The sequence below is a fragment of the Seriola lalandi genome, unplaced genomic scaffold (genome assembly GCF_002814215.2).
Source record: "Seriola lalandi dorsalis isolate HSWRI2012SDOR001 ecotype SW California unplaced genomic scaffold, Sedor1 jcf7180002054981, whole genome shotgun sequence".
NCBI classification, from domain to species: Eukaryota; Metazoa; Chordata; class Actinopteri; order Carangiformes; family Carangidae; genus Seriola; species Seriola lalandi.
The window spans coordinates 790,519-808,208 of NW_019525661.1; the positions used below are offsets into that span (position 1 = coordinate 790,519).

General features: G+C 39.9%; 1 protein-coding gene across 1 annotated transcript in view; it reads left to right on the forward strand.

Moving 5' to 3' along the window:
• Positions 1-7,277: 7,277 nt before the first annotated feature.
• LOC111648378 (solute carrier family 53 member 1) overlaps positions 7,278-17,690 on the forward strand; it is a 59,676-nt gene continuing 49,263 nt past the window's right edge. The window contains exon 1 of the mRNA XM_023398235.2: positions 7,278-7,758. Within this exon, the coding sequence (XP_023254003.1) occupies positions 7,690-7,758 (69 nt within the window). The 5' untranslated portion in view covers positions 7,278-7,689. The remainder of the gene's footprint in view (positions 7,759-17,690) is intronic.

The window sequence follows — 17,690 nt, forward strand, 5'->3', positions numbered from 1 at the left end:
TTTGTTTATTATCTGTGTATTTATGTAATGTCTAAATGTACTTAGTGTTTTTCTTTGATGTTTGAGGACAAATAAAACAATTTTATTATTATGAGAAGTGATTTTGTTTTTTAAAAACTGTTAAGAGGCTGGGACTCCATGACACCAGGGTAAGAGTAAAAACCTCTAATGACTGAAGACAAATGAAACAAAATTATATATTAATTAATTTTTCTATTTTCTTGGCATGAAAATAGTGATGCAGGCATTATGGTACCTGCTTTAAAAACACACCAGGAGAACTTTAAAGGGCCACTTGTGTCTCGTGTGCCTCCGGAGGAGCTTTGTCAAGTCTGAGAAATGAACCCCAATGATGTCATAGTGATGACATTAATGTTATTTCTTGCATTACACATTGAAGATGTGGGTGTTCTTGGCAGGGATACCCAAACAAAATATGTATTTGTGTTGCATGATGGGGAATGTATGATCCAGTATTGTTATATTACATTATGTTAAATCCTCTGCTGCTTTGATTTTGACCATTTTTTTAACGTGTCTTTCTAAGCTTGCAAACTTTGTGGAAATGTGATGCTAAATTCCTGGAGCAGCCCTTTACATTTTAAACTGTAAACTGAAACAGAAGCAGTTTTCCTATCTTTGGAGTCCTCCGTCAGTTTCTGCAGTTGTCTAGAAATCCTTATTCACACATACATAGGAGGTTTTTTTCTTGGCTGGCTGGAGGCCATTAGTCTCACTGTGGTTAGAACATAAACCTATAATGAATTATTAAAAACAATAAGGGAGTCCATCAACAAACAGAGAAGGTAGCATCATTATACTACTCAGTTTTGCCTTGTCCCCCCCCCCCCAACTTTATTTATTGAGCTTCAGATTGATAATAGTAAGTATAATAACAAGTAGCACATCAAGCTTCAGGTCAAAATAACTGTAAAACAGATAAATAAAAAGACTGAAAGAAAACAAAGAGAAAAGAAAAAAGAATGACAGAAACAAACGAACAAACAATAACATACAAAAAAGACACTTTCTTTTGAGAAATGAAGTAATATCAATATATAAACATGGGAACCGTGTTATTTGTGCTGGATGCTCATGTAGCAGAGGAAGAACCTGCACTAAACAAGTGAGATAAATAATGACATCATGCTGAGTGACGGCGGTTCTTGATGAATAAATAATCCCAGCTGTGGTGTCTGACAGCCTGATGTGGTCATTAGCTGTGTCTTGATTGCCTGTAGTTGCATTCTGCTAACACTGTGGACTGTCACTGAGCTGTCACTGGAGCTTTTGTCAATCAGAGCCAGAGGAATATTTTTTTTCAGGTTGTTGACACAATAGCTCAGTCACACCTCGACGCAACTTCTTCAAATTTGGTACAAACATTCACTTGGACTCAAGGATGAACTGATTAGACATCGGTGGTCAAAGGTCAAAGGTCAAGGTCAGTATAACCTCACAAAACACTTTTTAGCCATTACTCAAGACCTCACAGCAATTATGACCAACTTTCACACGGATGGATCATATTTTCTCTGACTCTGGATAAACAGGGATGTAACCTGAAACTAGTCTGAGTGGAGGAGGCAGACAACCACCAGGAGGTGATTCTAGTTTTAATTGGCTGTTTAACATGAGGGAAACACTTGTTGCAGCTCATTGAGTTTGAGGTGGACGAGCAGAAATCTGTCTGAGTTTATTCCTGTGAGACACGTATTCCCTGTTTGTTTTGAAGTGCACACAGCAGCTAGTTTACATGTAAACAGCCTGGTTATAAAAGACGAGCAGCCTAATCTGACCCCGGCTGCCTGTTAATCCTCAGTAATGATTGCTCTACATTTAGTCCTCCATGGCTGCGTGTTTCCACAGGCAGGAAGTCACATCCGCTACACTCAGTGTGTCTGTTTAGAGTTGTGCTTTATGCACATGTACATGTATACACACACCCGCTCATGTCCAGCCACACACACTTACAAACACACTCACACAATGTTATGTAATCTAACACTGCGTTTCTCTGTGTTTGTCCAGTTACATGCTCAAAAGTAACTTAATGATGAGGCAGCCAGCACAGCATGTGTTTACAGTGTGACAGTCTGTTTAGAGAGGTGAAGTCCACAGTGACCTGTCAGGTAACAGAGGTCGTCGTCTGTTGCCATGGCAGCAGGAGAGTCTGAATAACTTTACACTTTGAAAGCCTGGAAATAAAACTTGCAATGAGAGATTTCAGCTTGCACTACTGCTCTTACTCAGTCTATAAATGCTTGTAATGTGAACATATGTAACACCAGTGGAATTAAATCCATATAATGAAAAATCTACCTGACGTGTGCACAAAATGTAGAGAAACCACAGGAACATGGTTTCTTTATATTTGGCAATGGATGAGTGTTATAATCAACAAAGATTATTTCAAAACAAATAATTTGACCCTGAATCATTTCTGTCAGGCTGAAATCCAGAGAATTATAACGATGATATCAATGAACAAGCATTTAGAGATGTCAGCTGGTTTTAAAATGTGTTACATATGTGTTACACTTATGGAAACACTTTGACACACCAGGCATGGCTCAGTGGATGAGAGAAATATTATCAAAGCTTCCAGTAGAAAGAATAACCTAAACAGGAGTAATAGAAAAAATGGAGGCTCTTCTTTAATGATGTTAATGATTTACATTTAACAGATGATCCTGTGGAGAAATGATTTCTGTGGACAATTCCAGAGTTTTTTAATTATTATTATTATTATCATTATTATGTCCATATTTTTTTCTAAAGACAGGAGCATTCTTGTTTTTAGTTTTTTCTTTTCCTATTATTTTTGGTTTAGTTTTGTGTCAAAAAACATGGAAAAATTGTTTCTACTATAGTGGCTGTTATGTTGTTATTGTTGTCAGCTTTTAACTCCATACATGTTTATACAGTGTTAGAGAGCAGTTATGCCTAAATGCAGTGACATACAGTATAATAAGAAACAGCTTGTGTCTTGACCTCTAGGTGGCACAACAGGCTCACATGGTGACTGACCTCAGACCTGCTTTAAAGGTGTTGGATTGACAGTTTGTCTGTCGATCTTAAGACATTTACAACGTTTCATAAGATTTGAACCAAATGAGTGAAAAAAAGTTTCCATTTTTAAAAAATGTTTCCTTTAAAATTATATATATATATATATATATATATATATATGTGTGTATATAAAATGATATACATCTATGCATTATAAATTGCCATTTCATTTTTTTCTCTGTTTTCACATTAAAGGGCAGAGAAATGCTGTCTGGACTAAATATTCTGGACACATTGAGCACTTGGATGAGCAGGTGAAGTTACATAACTAATAACTTTCTCAGAGTCGTAGAACTGGAAAAACAAAGTTGACAAACTCCATGGATCTGTTTGTAAAGGCTGCTATTAGTGTGGCAGGCACCTCGCTAAAAATACAACTATGCATTGCGGGGACACAGACCACTGTCATTGGTTGGCTTGGTAGCGCGTCTGGTCCGTGTTTCTCAGACGTTGCACAAGCCCAGAAAACTCCCACTACTGCCTCAATCAGCTCAGTGGTCAAACACATTCTCTACCCTAATTAAGGATTTATGAATGGTTTATAATTAGGTTTTTGATTCAGTTTATTAACAGTTTATAACTCATAAATAAACTCTTATAAACAAGTTATAACGCAGTTTTCATACATTGATGCAGATTACTATTTGGCAAGATCAAGTTAATGCTTACCACTCATCACAGGTGGACAGTAACAAAGTACATTTACTGGAGTACTGTGATTCAGTTGATTATTATTTTTTGGAAACTTATGACTTTGACTCCACTACACTTAAAGGACAAATATCATCACAGGAGAAAAACCATGTTTAAACCATTCAGTTTGAACATGGCACTGTCCTAACGATGGCTACTAGATAAAGATGAAGCAGAAGATGCTTCAAGTCCATGTTTAAAATGTTCAAATTAAATAAAAATTCCATTCGTTTTTAAATGTTTGCTGTGTTTAACACGACCAAACTTCATCACTCTACAGAAATTTGCTGTCCAACTTCAGAAAGCATGTCAAGGTATTAAATGTTTATTTCCAGAACAAACAGCCTGTAGTTGGCGTCGTTTTGTTGATTCAATTGTGTTTTTATGGCCATTTTCATATGTTTTCTGTCATATTCTACAAGTGTTTTATTCTACAGGTTCTACATTCAGTCAGTCAGTCAGTCAGTCAGTCAGTCAGTCAGTCAGTCAGCAGTCAGTCAGTGCTGTAATGTGGTAAATGTGGAAAAATACAATAATGAGTTGATGGAAAAACATTTTTTTGGAATATTTTGACTGAACAACTTTCACTTGTATTAGAGTCGTATTTGATCAGAAGTATCTTTACTTTGACTGATGTAATGAAGTTGTGTACTTTGTCCACCTCTGCTACTCATTAATCTTACTAATGACTTACTACCATTTATAACTAGTAAAAAAGGACCCCTGTTTGTAGCGTGTAAAACACATCATCATTTATTAATGTGCTACCAGTTTAAATAGCAACTCATTGATAAATGATGATGTGTTTCAACCTTTTTACCAGTTATAAATGTTTGTAAGTGATAAATAAATGGTTGTAAAGATGAGATGAAGAAACATGAAGATGATGGAGGGAGAATCACAGAGATGTGAACAGTGGGACAAAGGATGGGGGGGGGTGGGCAGTTCACCAGGTAAAGGAAGGTTCCCACCTGTCTTCTACCTGGATGCTAAAGTCCTGAAGAAGAGACCAATCAGTGAAAAGCATCTGCATGTTGATCTCCACTGAGCAGAACAATCTGATCAACAGCTGTGATTAGAGAGAGGACGGCTGCTGAGAGCAGGTCGAGGTTACCAACACTGCCAAGACCTTAGAGGATGAATCTGCTCATGTGATGTGATCACGTGATCTGCCAGATGAAAGCGTTTGACCATTAAGATGCTGACAGTGCTTCATTGCTAGTAACTGAACAAACGTGATGAAGCAGCAGCTACAAATGCTGATGATGGAGAAAACAAAGAGAGCTCAGTAACTGATGAGACATGAGGCTGTCGCTGTTGGGCTATTTATCTAATGTGTAATAACAGCTTATAAACGATTTATAAAGTGTTAACAAGCTGATTAATAAACTGCTTGTAAACCATCTATAAATCTTTTATAAGCGGAGTCTTATTGTGACGTAGCACCGTCATTCCAATTAAAGAAACTATTGTTAAATATGTATTGGCTCCAACTTCAACATGATCCATTCAGTTACACTCACCGTTATTTGAAGTACACACACAGTGGTTTAGAAACCCCACCACCAACTGGTGTGTTGGTGTCACAGTGATGCAGACACAAGGCAGACTCAGCCCTAAACCTACGCACAAGTATAAACCCAGCTTTACAGTTCAGAGAGCCTAACATAAGGGCTGCAATGTCACAATCAAACACCAGAGGGGGCTATTATTCTGATCACCAACACCCCCCTTGAAAATAACTGAATTGGCAGCTGTTCTCTCATGAGACTTAGAAAACAACAACAACAACAACAACATCTGTATGACTTACAGAAATGTCAGAAAGTGTCCAGAGAGTTAGATCATCAAATGTCCTGCCACTGAAAAAAAATTTAGATTCTCTTAACAAGTTGACCTTCATTCACTTTTGTTCATTCTAAATTGACATAGTGAACAGAACATTCAAACATTAATTAAGAACCTCCCTCCCACTCCAAATAACACAACAGTCTCTGTAAAATTAAATAATATATACATATAAGTTGTAGTGATTACAGACAAGAATCAAAATAAGTTGAGCAATAAGCACAAGTGCAAATATATAAACAATGAAAAGATAAAAAACGAATAAATAAATGTTTATTTATAGCAGGTTGTTGAAGACAAGTATGTGAAATGGATGTGTATGTAAAAGAATTGGTTACATGTGTTATATTCAGTAAGTAGAAGACAAATCAGTCATAGCTTTACTAAAGGCACAATGGGAACATGTATTATGGTCCTCCTTCAGAGGCACAGTCCCAGTACTTACCCATGGCTGCGTGAGTTTTGTTTGGTCCGGGACTTAAAGTATTTAAATTACGACCAGTGTGTCAAAGGATTAAAGCTAAGAACAAAGCTGCAGTCATGTTTTATATTTCTAGGAAACTTTTTGTTACAGTGGGGAGTAGGTTTCTGTTGGACTTCTATTCTTTGAACCTGTGCATGTGATGTTATTGTCATCACTTCCTACAGGATATTTTCATTGTTCTCCATTGCTATATTTTCATTCTTCCGACCCCCCCCCCCTCCAAAAAAAAAAACCAAACAAAACAAAACAACACAAAAAAACAATATATAAATCATGAGTGAGTGTGAGGTTATTGTCAGGTATATATCATTCTGCTTCATTTTTCCATGTGTGTTTATTTACGGATCTTGTGACTCGATTCTCACCAAGTCAAACACAAACACATAGAGGATATGTGATGGAAACTTTCCACAAACACACACACACACACACACACACACACACACAGAGAAAAGACAATCAACATCTACGTCATCTTCTCCCAAAGGTGGCTGGCAACGTCACATATGTGGCATTCAGGTGTTATTGGAATATATAATGTTTGTTCATTGATGTACAATGCATAAACAAAGTTGAGAGGAAACAGCATCAAAGAGATGAAATTAAACTGATTTTTCCATGTTGAAATGTTTCTCAGAGACCCAGGCCTGAACAGAATACTACGCTGAGGATGCATTCTTTATTGATTCACTTTTTGTCATATTGGCTAGGGTTAAAACATCTAGGGAAATCTATCTAGATTTAATGAAACGCATGAAGGATAGAGATGCTGGTGGAAGCCGTTCGAGGACCCGAGGGTAGGCTAACTCGTTGTTTAAAGGTGCCTTCATTTTAGATTTGAAAATTTTCTGGTCTTTTTGGTCTGAGGGGAAGTTCAACAAAATTATCTTTGTTAAAGCACAAGCAAAATCCAGCAGAGTGAATAAGAAAACCCCCCCATCTGTTGATGTACAGGAACAGTAATGTGTGAGTAAAGCATCAAATGACAGCTGTTCCTGTGCTGATGCACTGACTGTATAGTTCAGCCCTCCTCCTTCTATGACAGCAAGCTCATTAAGTTTAAAACCGACCAGTTTCCTAAGGAATGCCGCACACCCACTAACGGTTGCCCTCAGGTTTGACTCGTTTAAATATTTCCAATTGCACTTGAACGCCGCAGGAGACGGGAGGTGGAGAGAGCTGAGGCTGAACGACAGAGAGAGAGAGGAGGAGGAGGAGGGGGGAGATAGCAAGACCCAGCTAGCGCCAACACTGGGAGCCTGTGAACCAGAAACTAAACGCTAATTTTGCGACATTGGCGCTTGAGATTGAAGCAAAATTGAAGCATTGTTCTGTGGCTAAGATGTGACTCTACCTCCGTCGAATGTGTCTCAAACGACAGAAATATGTGCCGGTAACTATCGCGGTTAACGTGAAGACAAAAAGGGCATCTCTGTGTGTTTGACCGAGCTGCCCGATCGTAATCTTCGGATGAGAGTTCCAGTGTGAACGTTGGTGAACCATCACGGCAGAAACCCCCTTCTGTTCAACTGAACCGACCCGGTCCTGGTTACTGTAGAGGCGGCCGAGGGGGGACCACCAAGACTGTCACCATGAAATTCACGGAGCATCTCTCAGCGCACATCACCCCGGAGTGGAGAAAACAGTACATCCAATATGAGGTGAGTTAGCTTCACGTTAAATCTGCTGCTCTCCGGTAGCCACTAGCTAGCTGACAGGCTAACGAGGCAGCCACTGACGTACAATTGGATGTCTGCCCAGTTTTCTACCGGTTATTACTGTTCTTATGGCACTGGTTGGTGATGGCCTCCTTGCCTTTCTCCCTCCCGCTGTTCCACAACAGGAAGACAGGAACTGCTTCAGTTGTTACGTCCGCAAATCAAGCAACTAGACACCAGCATTAGCTAGCAAAATTAGCTAGGTTTGTTTTGTTGCTCTGCGGGTTACTACCTCAGTCACATCAAGCTGTACTGAGCTGCTGTCTACGCGGGCCCTGCGTGTCTGGATGTCTGTCTTCTCCAGCTGCTTGGGATGTGTTTAGGAGACAAAAGGCAATCGGCTGAGTCATCATTTATTGAGCGGGTTAATCTATGCGCCTGCTAACCCTCCGTCTGTTCTCAGATGCTGACCCAGCTCCTAGTTAACGCTGCCCGCGGTCGAAAGTCAGGGTTTGCTGGGGTCACTGGGTGACTGAGAGTCCGATCTGCGTCCGATCTGCAACCTTTGATCCATTAATGCTGTTAATGCTCTCAGTTCAGCTCTCACCTTTATGATGGACACAGGGCAAACTAACAAATGATCAAAAGGTCAAAAAAACCCTATTTGCATTCGTGCCAGTATATTTTACACTGGTATTCAAAGCGCTGTCAAGGTTATTTTTATATAGCAAAACATGCTGCTGATCCTGAGAGAATGGCAGTTCTTATATAAGTCTTATTGAAGCCATACCAAGCTTATAAAGGCAAATCAAAGCTGTAACACAGCTGCTCTCATTTCATTACCAGTAGTCAATCTGCAACAGTCCTCAGTAATCAGTAATGTAAAGGGCACACAGTAGAGTTAGTCATTAGGTTAAACTATCACACAAATAATGCCAGCACCAGTTCTGCAGGACAGGTGTTAAGCGTGTGTCAGTGTGCAGGGATTTGAGTTTTGCCCAGTCTGAATGAAGCATCAGATCTGCTTCCTGAATCTAAGTCCACAAACAATTGTACACAAGCATCTCCTCTCTCAATCCCTCCTTTAGCAGAGACCAACAGGAAAAGACGTTAAAGAGACCATTAAATACAAAATAGATAGTGGTGAAACCAACAGAAATGTAGCTTCAAGCAACAATATATATATATATATATATATATAAAACATCCCTGTATGTCACATATTTCACAGATGGCCTGGTCAGATCGAACACAGAATTGCTTAAAGATGATGAGTAGAATTGTAAATCCACTTCTCAACATTTGTTTTTCAGCTTTCATCAACTGTTACTAAAGTAAAAAATAACTCAAGAGGCAGTGTATTGCTCAATAGCTGTAGTTGGTAACCTGAGAAGGAGATGACAGAATATGTGTTTGATATGATGAAATACAGAGGGGAGTTTGCAGAACTTCTTTGTCACATAAGATCGGGGGAACTGGTGTGATGAGATCAGCAGGATCGTTTCAGTGGAGAAGTCTCACCACTCTGTTGTTGAACTGTTCACACACACAGTTCACCTGTGGTCATGGAGTCACGATCAGCGTAAATGAAACTTTTTGGTTCTGCAGTCGGGACCACACCAGCTAAGCACATTAACCAGACGGCAGCCAAGTTACTTACATGATTAACTTTAATTACATGCAGTTTATATAATCTGCTGCTGGAGATGTTTGTCATTTCAAATGGAGAAAACAATAGTTACAGTTAAAGTGGAGAAGCATGTTACCTGAAGGCTTTGAATGTCGCTCTTTGCTAATACAAAAAAAGCAAAAAAGGGACAAATACAGGGCTGCATCTGATAATTATTTCTATTGTTGAATAATCTGCAGATTATTATCTTGATAAATAGATTGGTCCATAAAATGTGAGGAAATGGTGAAAAATACCCATCTGATGTCAGTCCTAAACTCAAAGATCTGCAGTTTACTCTCCCTGAAGACAAATAAGAGCAGTGAGACTGTATATCTGAGAGGGTGGAACGAGGGATTTTTGATTTAAATGATTAACCAGTTATCAAAATAGTTTCAGATTAATTTTCTGTCTAATGATTTTTCTATGAGTGTGCATATCCAATCTATGATTGGATGATTGATTTTTTTAATTTCGATTTTGGCTTCCAATGATTATAAAAACAAGATAATCAAGATAAAGTGATCATTGTGCTGCTTTCTGTTTTGCAATACGCTCTTCATTTCTCTTGTGTTATGAATCCAGCGCACCCCTTTCCTTTTTCACACTTCTCTAAAAGCTCAGACTCCCTCTCAGCCAGGCTGTGGCATTAGTTTAGTTTAGCTCGAGCCAGGATGATGGAAAACGCCTTTGGTCAAGAAAGGTGAAACCAATCTAGCTGTTTGGAAACACTTGCTTTTCCCATACTGTGAAAGATTTGCTATACGGTGGTGTTTTCAGTATGTTGTGGAAGTGCTCTAAAACATAGTTGATCCTTTTTTATTTTATACTACTGTATTTCGAGGAAATCCACTATTAAAAAGACAAGTTTTTATGAGTTCGATTGGTGATGTCCCGTTTGATCTGCCGATTCTCATTGAAAATCCGTGGTCAGTAGATGGGAATTCATTCTTCTAGTCAGCGATCACCTTAAAACCGATCACCTGTGGCTAACACTCTGGTGTCTGTGGCTGAGAGAAGAACGTCACATTGTTTAATGTGACGGTGCGCGACAGGCCACCACAACAAAACAAGATGTTAGCCGTGTGGAACTTTTACAAAGTGCGTGAGACTGCTGTAACATGTACCATCTGCAATGCATGGCAAAAATGATCGGTGTCAGCTGTGGGTCGGCCGGTCTCACTCATAGATGACGATATCGGTATCGGCGGTAAAAAAAAAAACATGATGGCGGTATCCCTAAGTTCAATAAATACATGATGTTTCCAAAGTCGATGAGTAATCGTGTTGAACAATGATGATATCAGCCAAAATAATTGTTATCATCATTATTGCCATAATCGAGCGGCCTTACATTGATTGGGCACAGATCTTGTTATAAAGTCTTTTCATGTCTTGATTGGTTTCATATATTATTATGAATGCATCAAAGAGATGCAGCAGTTTCTGCTCCAGTTGTGACTGACAGGACAAGAATACATCATATATGTGTATAAATAAGCTGTAAAGTTGCATTGAGAGGTGTAGTGCTGTACACTGCTGTGAGGACAGATGTGGCAGGAATGCAGTGATCGTGTTCCTGCTTCTCTCCATCTCTCTGCACCTGTGAGCAGCAGTATCTGCATTGTTTGGGGATGATAGTCGCAGTATTCTGATAAGTCATCGCCTCTGCTCTGCATAGTCACATACTGGTACGGCTCAGTGTGACTGCAGCATGTTCTTTCACTCAGTGTCACTGACTTTGCCTCCGAACCAAAAACCTCCGATGTTATGACATTATGAAGATATGGGATTTATTTTAAGTGACCTTGAAATACCCAGTGATGGTGTTGTATATATTTAGATCATTTATTCATTGGTTCATTGGTGCATTTGTCTGTTCTTCCAGTTGGTATGAGACAGAGGAAAGCTTTCTGGCCTGGAGTCAGTAGCTATCAGTCATCTCCTCTCTGCTCCCCTGACACTTTGTTTTAGTTCTGTGTCCTTTTTGCAGCACAGTCATATTAAAAGGTATTTTCCTGCTGGTCCAAATGCAGTCTGATGAGCAGCCTCAGCAGTGCTGTTCACTGTTACATCAGCCTACCTCCTTTTTAGGATTCACCCCACTTAGCTCAGCTCCAGAGATCCAAACAAACCAAATCAGCTTCTGTAAAAACCAAACCAAAGAGACCTGTGGTCAATTAGAAAGCTTCTGAAATGCAGTCTGGTCTGTTGGAAATTCTCCTGCCAAACGTTTGTCTATAGAAATGACCTTGGTCCCTGTTGGAATAAAATGTCTTCAAGATGAGTTGAGGGGGAAGTAAAATGCAGGGACAAAGTTGATGCTTGTGTTCATATGAAATCTATTCAAAGTATTTATTTCCTGTTCGGTGTCACAGTGATGGTGAAGTGGTCAGCTGAAGGTTCTGTGTGTGAACCTGCCGGCTGCCTGGGGCGTCTCTGTGTGGAGGTTACATGTTCTCCTGGTGCCTGCGTGGGTCTCCTCTGGGTGCTCAGGTTTTCTCCCACAGTCCAAAGACATGCAGGTTAAGTGGTGATTCTAAATCGGCTGTAGGTGTGACTGTGAGGGTGAACGGTTGTTGTGCATCTGCCCTGTGATTGACCACGATGTACCCTTCCTTTTGCCCAGTGTTTGCTAGAGCCCCCTGCTGTACCTAACTCTGATGGCAGGAAATATTGTGATATTTAATAATATTGAACATCGATAATATTTAATTTTTTTAATTAATTAATTTATTTTTGCAGTTTTTCACAGTCTGGTCTGTTGCCGAGTCTGGCCGTCATTTCTCTATTTGCTTACTGTACATTGAACCTCAGTATGTGACAAATAAAACTTTGAACTGCTGTTCAGTGGCAGCATTGCTTTTATTTTGGAGGAGCTGGCCTGAGTTAAGAGGGAACCAGTTGACAGACTAACTGCCAACCAAAGCATAAAATACAAAAAATGTCATTATATGTTATTAAAAAACATAAAATACCCAGCCCCTACGATTATATCGTATATCACAATATTTGGATTGGACTGCATCAAGATATTACATTTAGGATATCGTCCCAGCTTAACTAGGTGTGAACTGTCCACCTGTGATCGGATCACAAGATATTGTCCTTCCCAAAATATTTGCATGAAGCTTTCTCAACTTTCCCCTGTAGTGTAGCTGCGGGTGGGCGATCTGGCCTAAAGCTCAAAGGACAATCTTGATGTGTTTGTGTGCTCTGGTTTTATTGTGAAAGTCCTGACTGGTTGCGCCACTTTGACGCTTCTTTTGATTTGTTTGTCTCGCCACTATTCTTCACCCACAATGTTTTTTTTACAAATTGTGTCACAAACAATGTCACTTTTTTCTTAGTTCATATGGAGTATTTGTTTGGACGTAGTTGTTATTTATTTATGAGGTGCTATATGTAAGTGTCTTAATTTGAAAGTTCAGTCTACAGGCAGGTCTCTGGTCCCAAAGACAGACCCTAACTCTACTGTGTCGCAGCTGGTGACAGTGGTTCTTTTTCTGCTCAGGTGGAGAACTGGTTCATGTGCAGCTACACCAAGGCTGCAGGGCTTCAAACCCAGGCTACGTCCACACTATTATGTTTTTGTTTTACAACTCATCTCTTTTGCTACATTTCCTCCTCCCGTCCATACGACTCCAGAGATTTAGAGTGCAGAAACAGTGACTCAGAAACCCTGTTTTATTTCGAAAACTTTGGGGTTGTGTTGTAATCTGGATGGAAACTAAGACTTTTGGAAACCATGACGTAGACACCCACGGTCTCTCCTGATTGGCTCTCATCAGCCTGGACTACCAGTGGTGAATACAACATGATAATGAATTACAGTCTTACTGACCTTGTTGTCTTTGCTAGCAGCCTTTGTTCAGTTCAATTTTGCATTTTAATGCTACAACTGTCTTTGCTCTTCCTTGTTCAGATGATTTTCTATACAACCAACTGCTGCTGCTTTACACCGGCACATGCCTAGTGAAGGTGAATGGTCATGTGACATGTGTGTTCAGGTGTGTTAGTCTGGACAGAGATTGAGAGATTTGTTTTAACACGGCGCTTTAAAAATGATATCGTAGTCGTGTCGAGGTAGTCACAGTCAACAACAGCCATCCCAGCTTTTGGAATCAGTGTATGTGAAATGTGTTGCACATTGTGTTTTAGTAAGTGACACTGAATGTAAACATGACTTAAAACTCTGCAGGACAGCTTTTCTTAATAATCAAACTAAATGTTAGCTGCAGCCTTTGTATATTATCAGAAGGGTTATGTGACTGACTTAAATTACCAGCCCTACACTGTGCACCCTGAGAATGTCTGTCTGGGACAAACACTGTGGCTCAGTGATATGAAGGTGATACTCAGCCTAATATATCTAAATATATAATATATATCTAAACAGTGGCTGGGAGAAGTATAATTATCTCTGTGCACTTGTGTTGCTTATTTCCACAGTAGTTTGACATGGAGTGGGTTTCTTCCTGCTCCTGCAGCGTTTGGACACAGACCAGATGTAGCTTGTTGTTCCATCCAGCTGTAGATCTGGCCCCAGGCCCAGTTAGTTTTAATCCTGTGAAGAAGTAGGACCCAGGCCTCCGAGGTTTGCAGAGCCATGCTGAACAGGGCTGTTACATGCACGCCATGTTTTCTCATGGCAGCTGTGTCTGGGTCGGACACCTAGCAGGACAGTTAGATAAACAGGGGTGTACCCTGAGCTCAACCAAAGAGCTCCTCTGTTTTCATGTTTCAAACCTGCCTTGATTCATTGCAGCTCCTGCTCAGCTCAGGCTGTTGACACTGCAGCAGGTTTATTTGCAGAAATGTGTGAGATGTTCTGATTCATTCTGGACAATAGGACAGAGTCAGACTGACTGTTGACACACTGGCTTCATTTCCCAGTAAAAATGTGTGGTGGAAGCAGCTTTATTTAACCTGACAGATTCCCAGCGTCACTACCGCACAGGGATTATAAGAGCATTAATGCCTGATGGTCGACTGTAGCAGTGTCTGGTTAAAAACCTGCGTAATGACTGCAGGGCTGGAGCTCTCAGTCAGCTGTGAGAGACTTGGACCAGGCACAAACAGGGTTTTTCCTGGCCGCAAATTAGGCGGGGGTGGTACTATGCTGTACGAACCATCGTAAATAAACATCGGCCTTTAATACACCCGTTAATACACTGCTAAATACTTGGTACTCTCGGCTCCACCGCCACCTTCCACTTGTGGCCGAGGACTAGGCCTACTGTCAGTCCTGACACATTAACCTTATCTCGTCAGTAACATGAATTAACTTCTTTTCCCATATTAGAAGCACTAATGAGATCTGCACTCTGCACTGTTTCACCTGTTCTCGTGATTCTCCTCCTCATGAACTCTTTTTTTAAAATGATCTGTGATTTGAGACATTTCTGCAAAAAAAACCTATACACGATGGGATGTAACGTTAATTTGGGGAAACTTTTCAAGAAACTGGGTGTCCTTCGATGTAAAAGAGATAATATTCACTTGTTTTAATAGCAGCAAAATCAGGTCACCACCTCCTGCAATCAGAAAATCCAGCGTGTTCGTATTCTTCTCCTTTGGTCATTTCGGATGGCTCTGTCTTGTGTCCGACCAAATGTCCAAAACCCAAATAAACATCATTTACTGTCTTATGTGACAGAGAAAAGCAGCAAGAAGTGGGAACCTTTTGGCTGAAAATGAGTCAAACAATGAACTGATTCTCAATATAGTTGCAGATTAATTTTCTGTTGATTTCCTAATTAATGAATTGACTCAGCTCTAGAGAAGAGTAATGGATTAATGGAGCTCTGTGATGTCAGGATACAGTATGCTGCTGTGCTAGCTGATGTTCTGCAATGCTGACGTCTGTCAGTATGAACTAACAATTAGAACAGGCATCTGACTTTAACCTGCGATACAGGAAAAGAACATTTTTTTGTAATAACCTGAAAATAACTAATATGTCTTCAAGGTTGTCTGTTGTAAGATGCTTTTGTCTTTCTGGAACTTTTGGTTCATTTTTCTTACCTAATACATTGTTGACATATCAGAAAAGGGGATGGTATCTTAAAAAAGATGTTTGAAGTTAGGAGAAACGTGAGAGGTCAGCACTCGGGTTTCCCTCCAAAATGATTAGGCAGAGGAAACGGGAACGGACGGTAAAGTTATTACTCAGACTGTTCTCCCAGGTTCAACTTTGACCTTCTGTACTTTGTGTAGTTTTGTGCCGTTTTCCTGCACGATGAAGGATTATTACCACAGGGCTGCACCATGTTGGAAAACACTGACTTTGCAGTATTTTTTTTTCCTCTGCGATATGAAAACATACATACCAGACTACCATGACTTGAACATCATCCCCTGTAGCTGAAATAATCCATACAACTGACCTTACTTTTCTGTCTGCAACCAAATCTTCCCCCTCTGTGTTTTCCTCCCCCTCGCTCATTTTCAGGATGTGGTCAATGACCAGCGGGGGCGGAGCCTGCTGTGGTTGTTTGATAAACTGATCAAGAATGATTGTGATTGATGGTTTGCTGTCCATGCACAGTCTCTATGCCACCCACTAGAAACAAACTGTGTGTATCCAAGAAGTACATTACATATATCAGTAGACTGCTGGTGTAGATTAACTGTAGTGAATGAGACTGTGAGTTTTCCTTTTGAATCAAGCATTGGGACATGTTTGAGTTAATTTGTGTTACTTGACATTGCCCATTCTGCTATGGACTGTTGCACATGCTCACATCAAGATGACGATGCAGCCCCAGCTGCCAACTTAGCTTTGATTAACTTTGGTTAGCATGTTGAAAACCTTTCTGTTGTCCTGCTCCTGCTTCTTGCTGCATTGAACTTTGAACTGTTGTGGTAATGTTAATGTCGTTAGTGTTTCCTTTAAATCAAAATTATACTACAATCACCTCCTCATGGTTGTTTCCTCCACTAACCAGCCAAGTGTCAGGAAATATAGTCAGAGTCTCTCCTTCTTGAGCTACAATGTTGAATAATGACCAGAGGTGTTTTTGCAGAACATTATGATGTCACAGTGAAGTTGACCTGTTTGATGTAAAACACCATCACCTGATTCTATCCTTTAAGACATTTGAGTTAAATTGTGTCATAATTAGTGAATGATTTTGTGAGTTATGGCCAAAAACGTGTTTTGTGAGGTCTCAAAACACACTGACTTTTGACCTTTGACCACCAAATCTAATCAGTTCATCTTTGAGTCCTAGTGAATGTTTGTGTCAAATTTGAAGAAGTTCCTTCAAGGTGTTACAGAGATACTGCGTTGGGATGGGCGGAAGGACGTACAGATAACCTGAAAAGTATATGTCTCCGGCTCTGACTCACCGACGCAGAGACGTAAGAACAAGCTGTCTTTAGACAAACAAGTTCTTAAACTGTCTTGGCAATGAGGAGCACCTTATTATAGCAAACTCATCAGTGTTTAATGTGTTAACACAACGCCTCAATAGAACAGATGTAAATAGATGAAAATTATGTTTGAAACTGTCAGTAAGTAAAAAAGTTTTCCATATTTTTCATGCAAAGGATATTATTTCATTTTATGATTTTATGTGTATTTTTCTTTTTGTGTTCCTCAGCTTCTATGAAAACATGTTGCAGGTGTTGTCACTTCTTGTTTTTTTTTTTTAAAAGTGAGAGAAACACTTTCATGTTACTTTCATTTGTTTTCCCAGGGTCTTTCAGTAACAATATGTCACTTGCAATAGATAAACAGCGTGTTATAACAGTGTGTGTAGAGGTATAATCACTCCCCTATTCAGCAGCACCAGCACCTTGTTTGTGATGTAACTTCCATATGCCGCTGGCCTGAGGTGTTTCATTATTGTATAAATAAGCTTGTAATTTTTTTTCCTGAGTCATCACTGCAGTGGTGGAAACTCACTGCAGCAGTCTCAGTTCATGGGAAGTTAGTTTGCTGATGGTTGCTGGTTTCAATTGAATGATGAACAGAGAAGCTGACAGAAAAATAAGGGTGTATCAACAAGTCTGTCAGACACAATTCATTCTTCTGCTTATTTAGTCATTTCTCTTTAGAAGTTGTGGATTATTCCTTGAGAAAATAAGAGTCATTACAGTTACAGAGTGTGCCAACAGAAGATGATGATGAGTCTTTGCCAATATTTGGCTTGTTTTTCCATTAGTGTATTTACTTATTATTGTTGTTATTAGTGCCACGGGTGCTCAGCTGCGAGGCACTCCTCTACAGCTAGAATAGCTGAGAGGAGCGCCTCGGGGT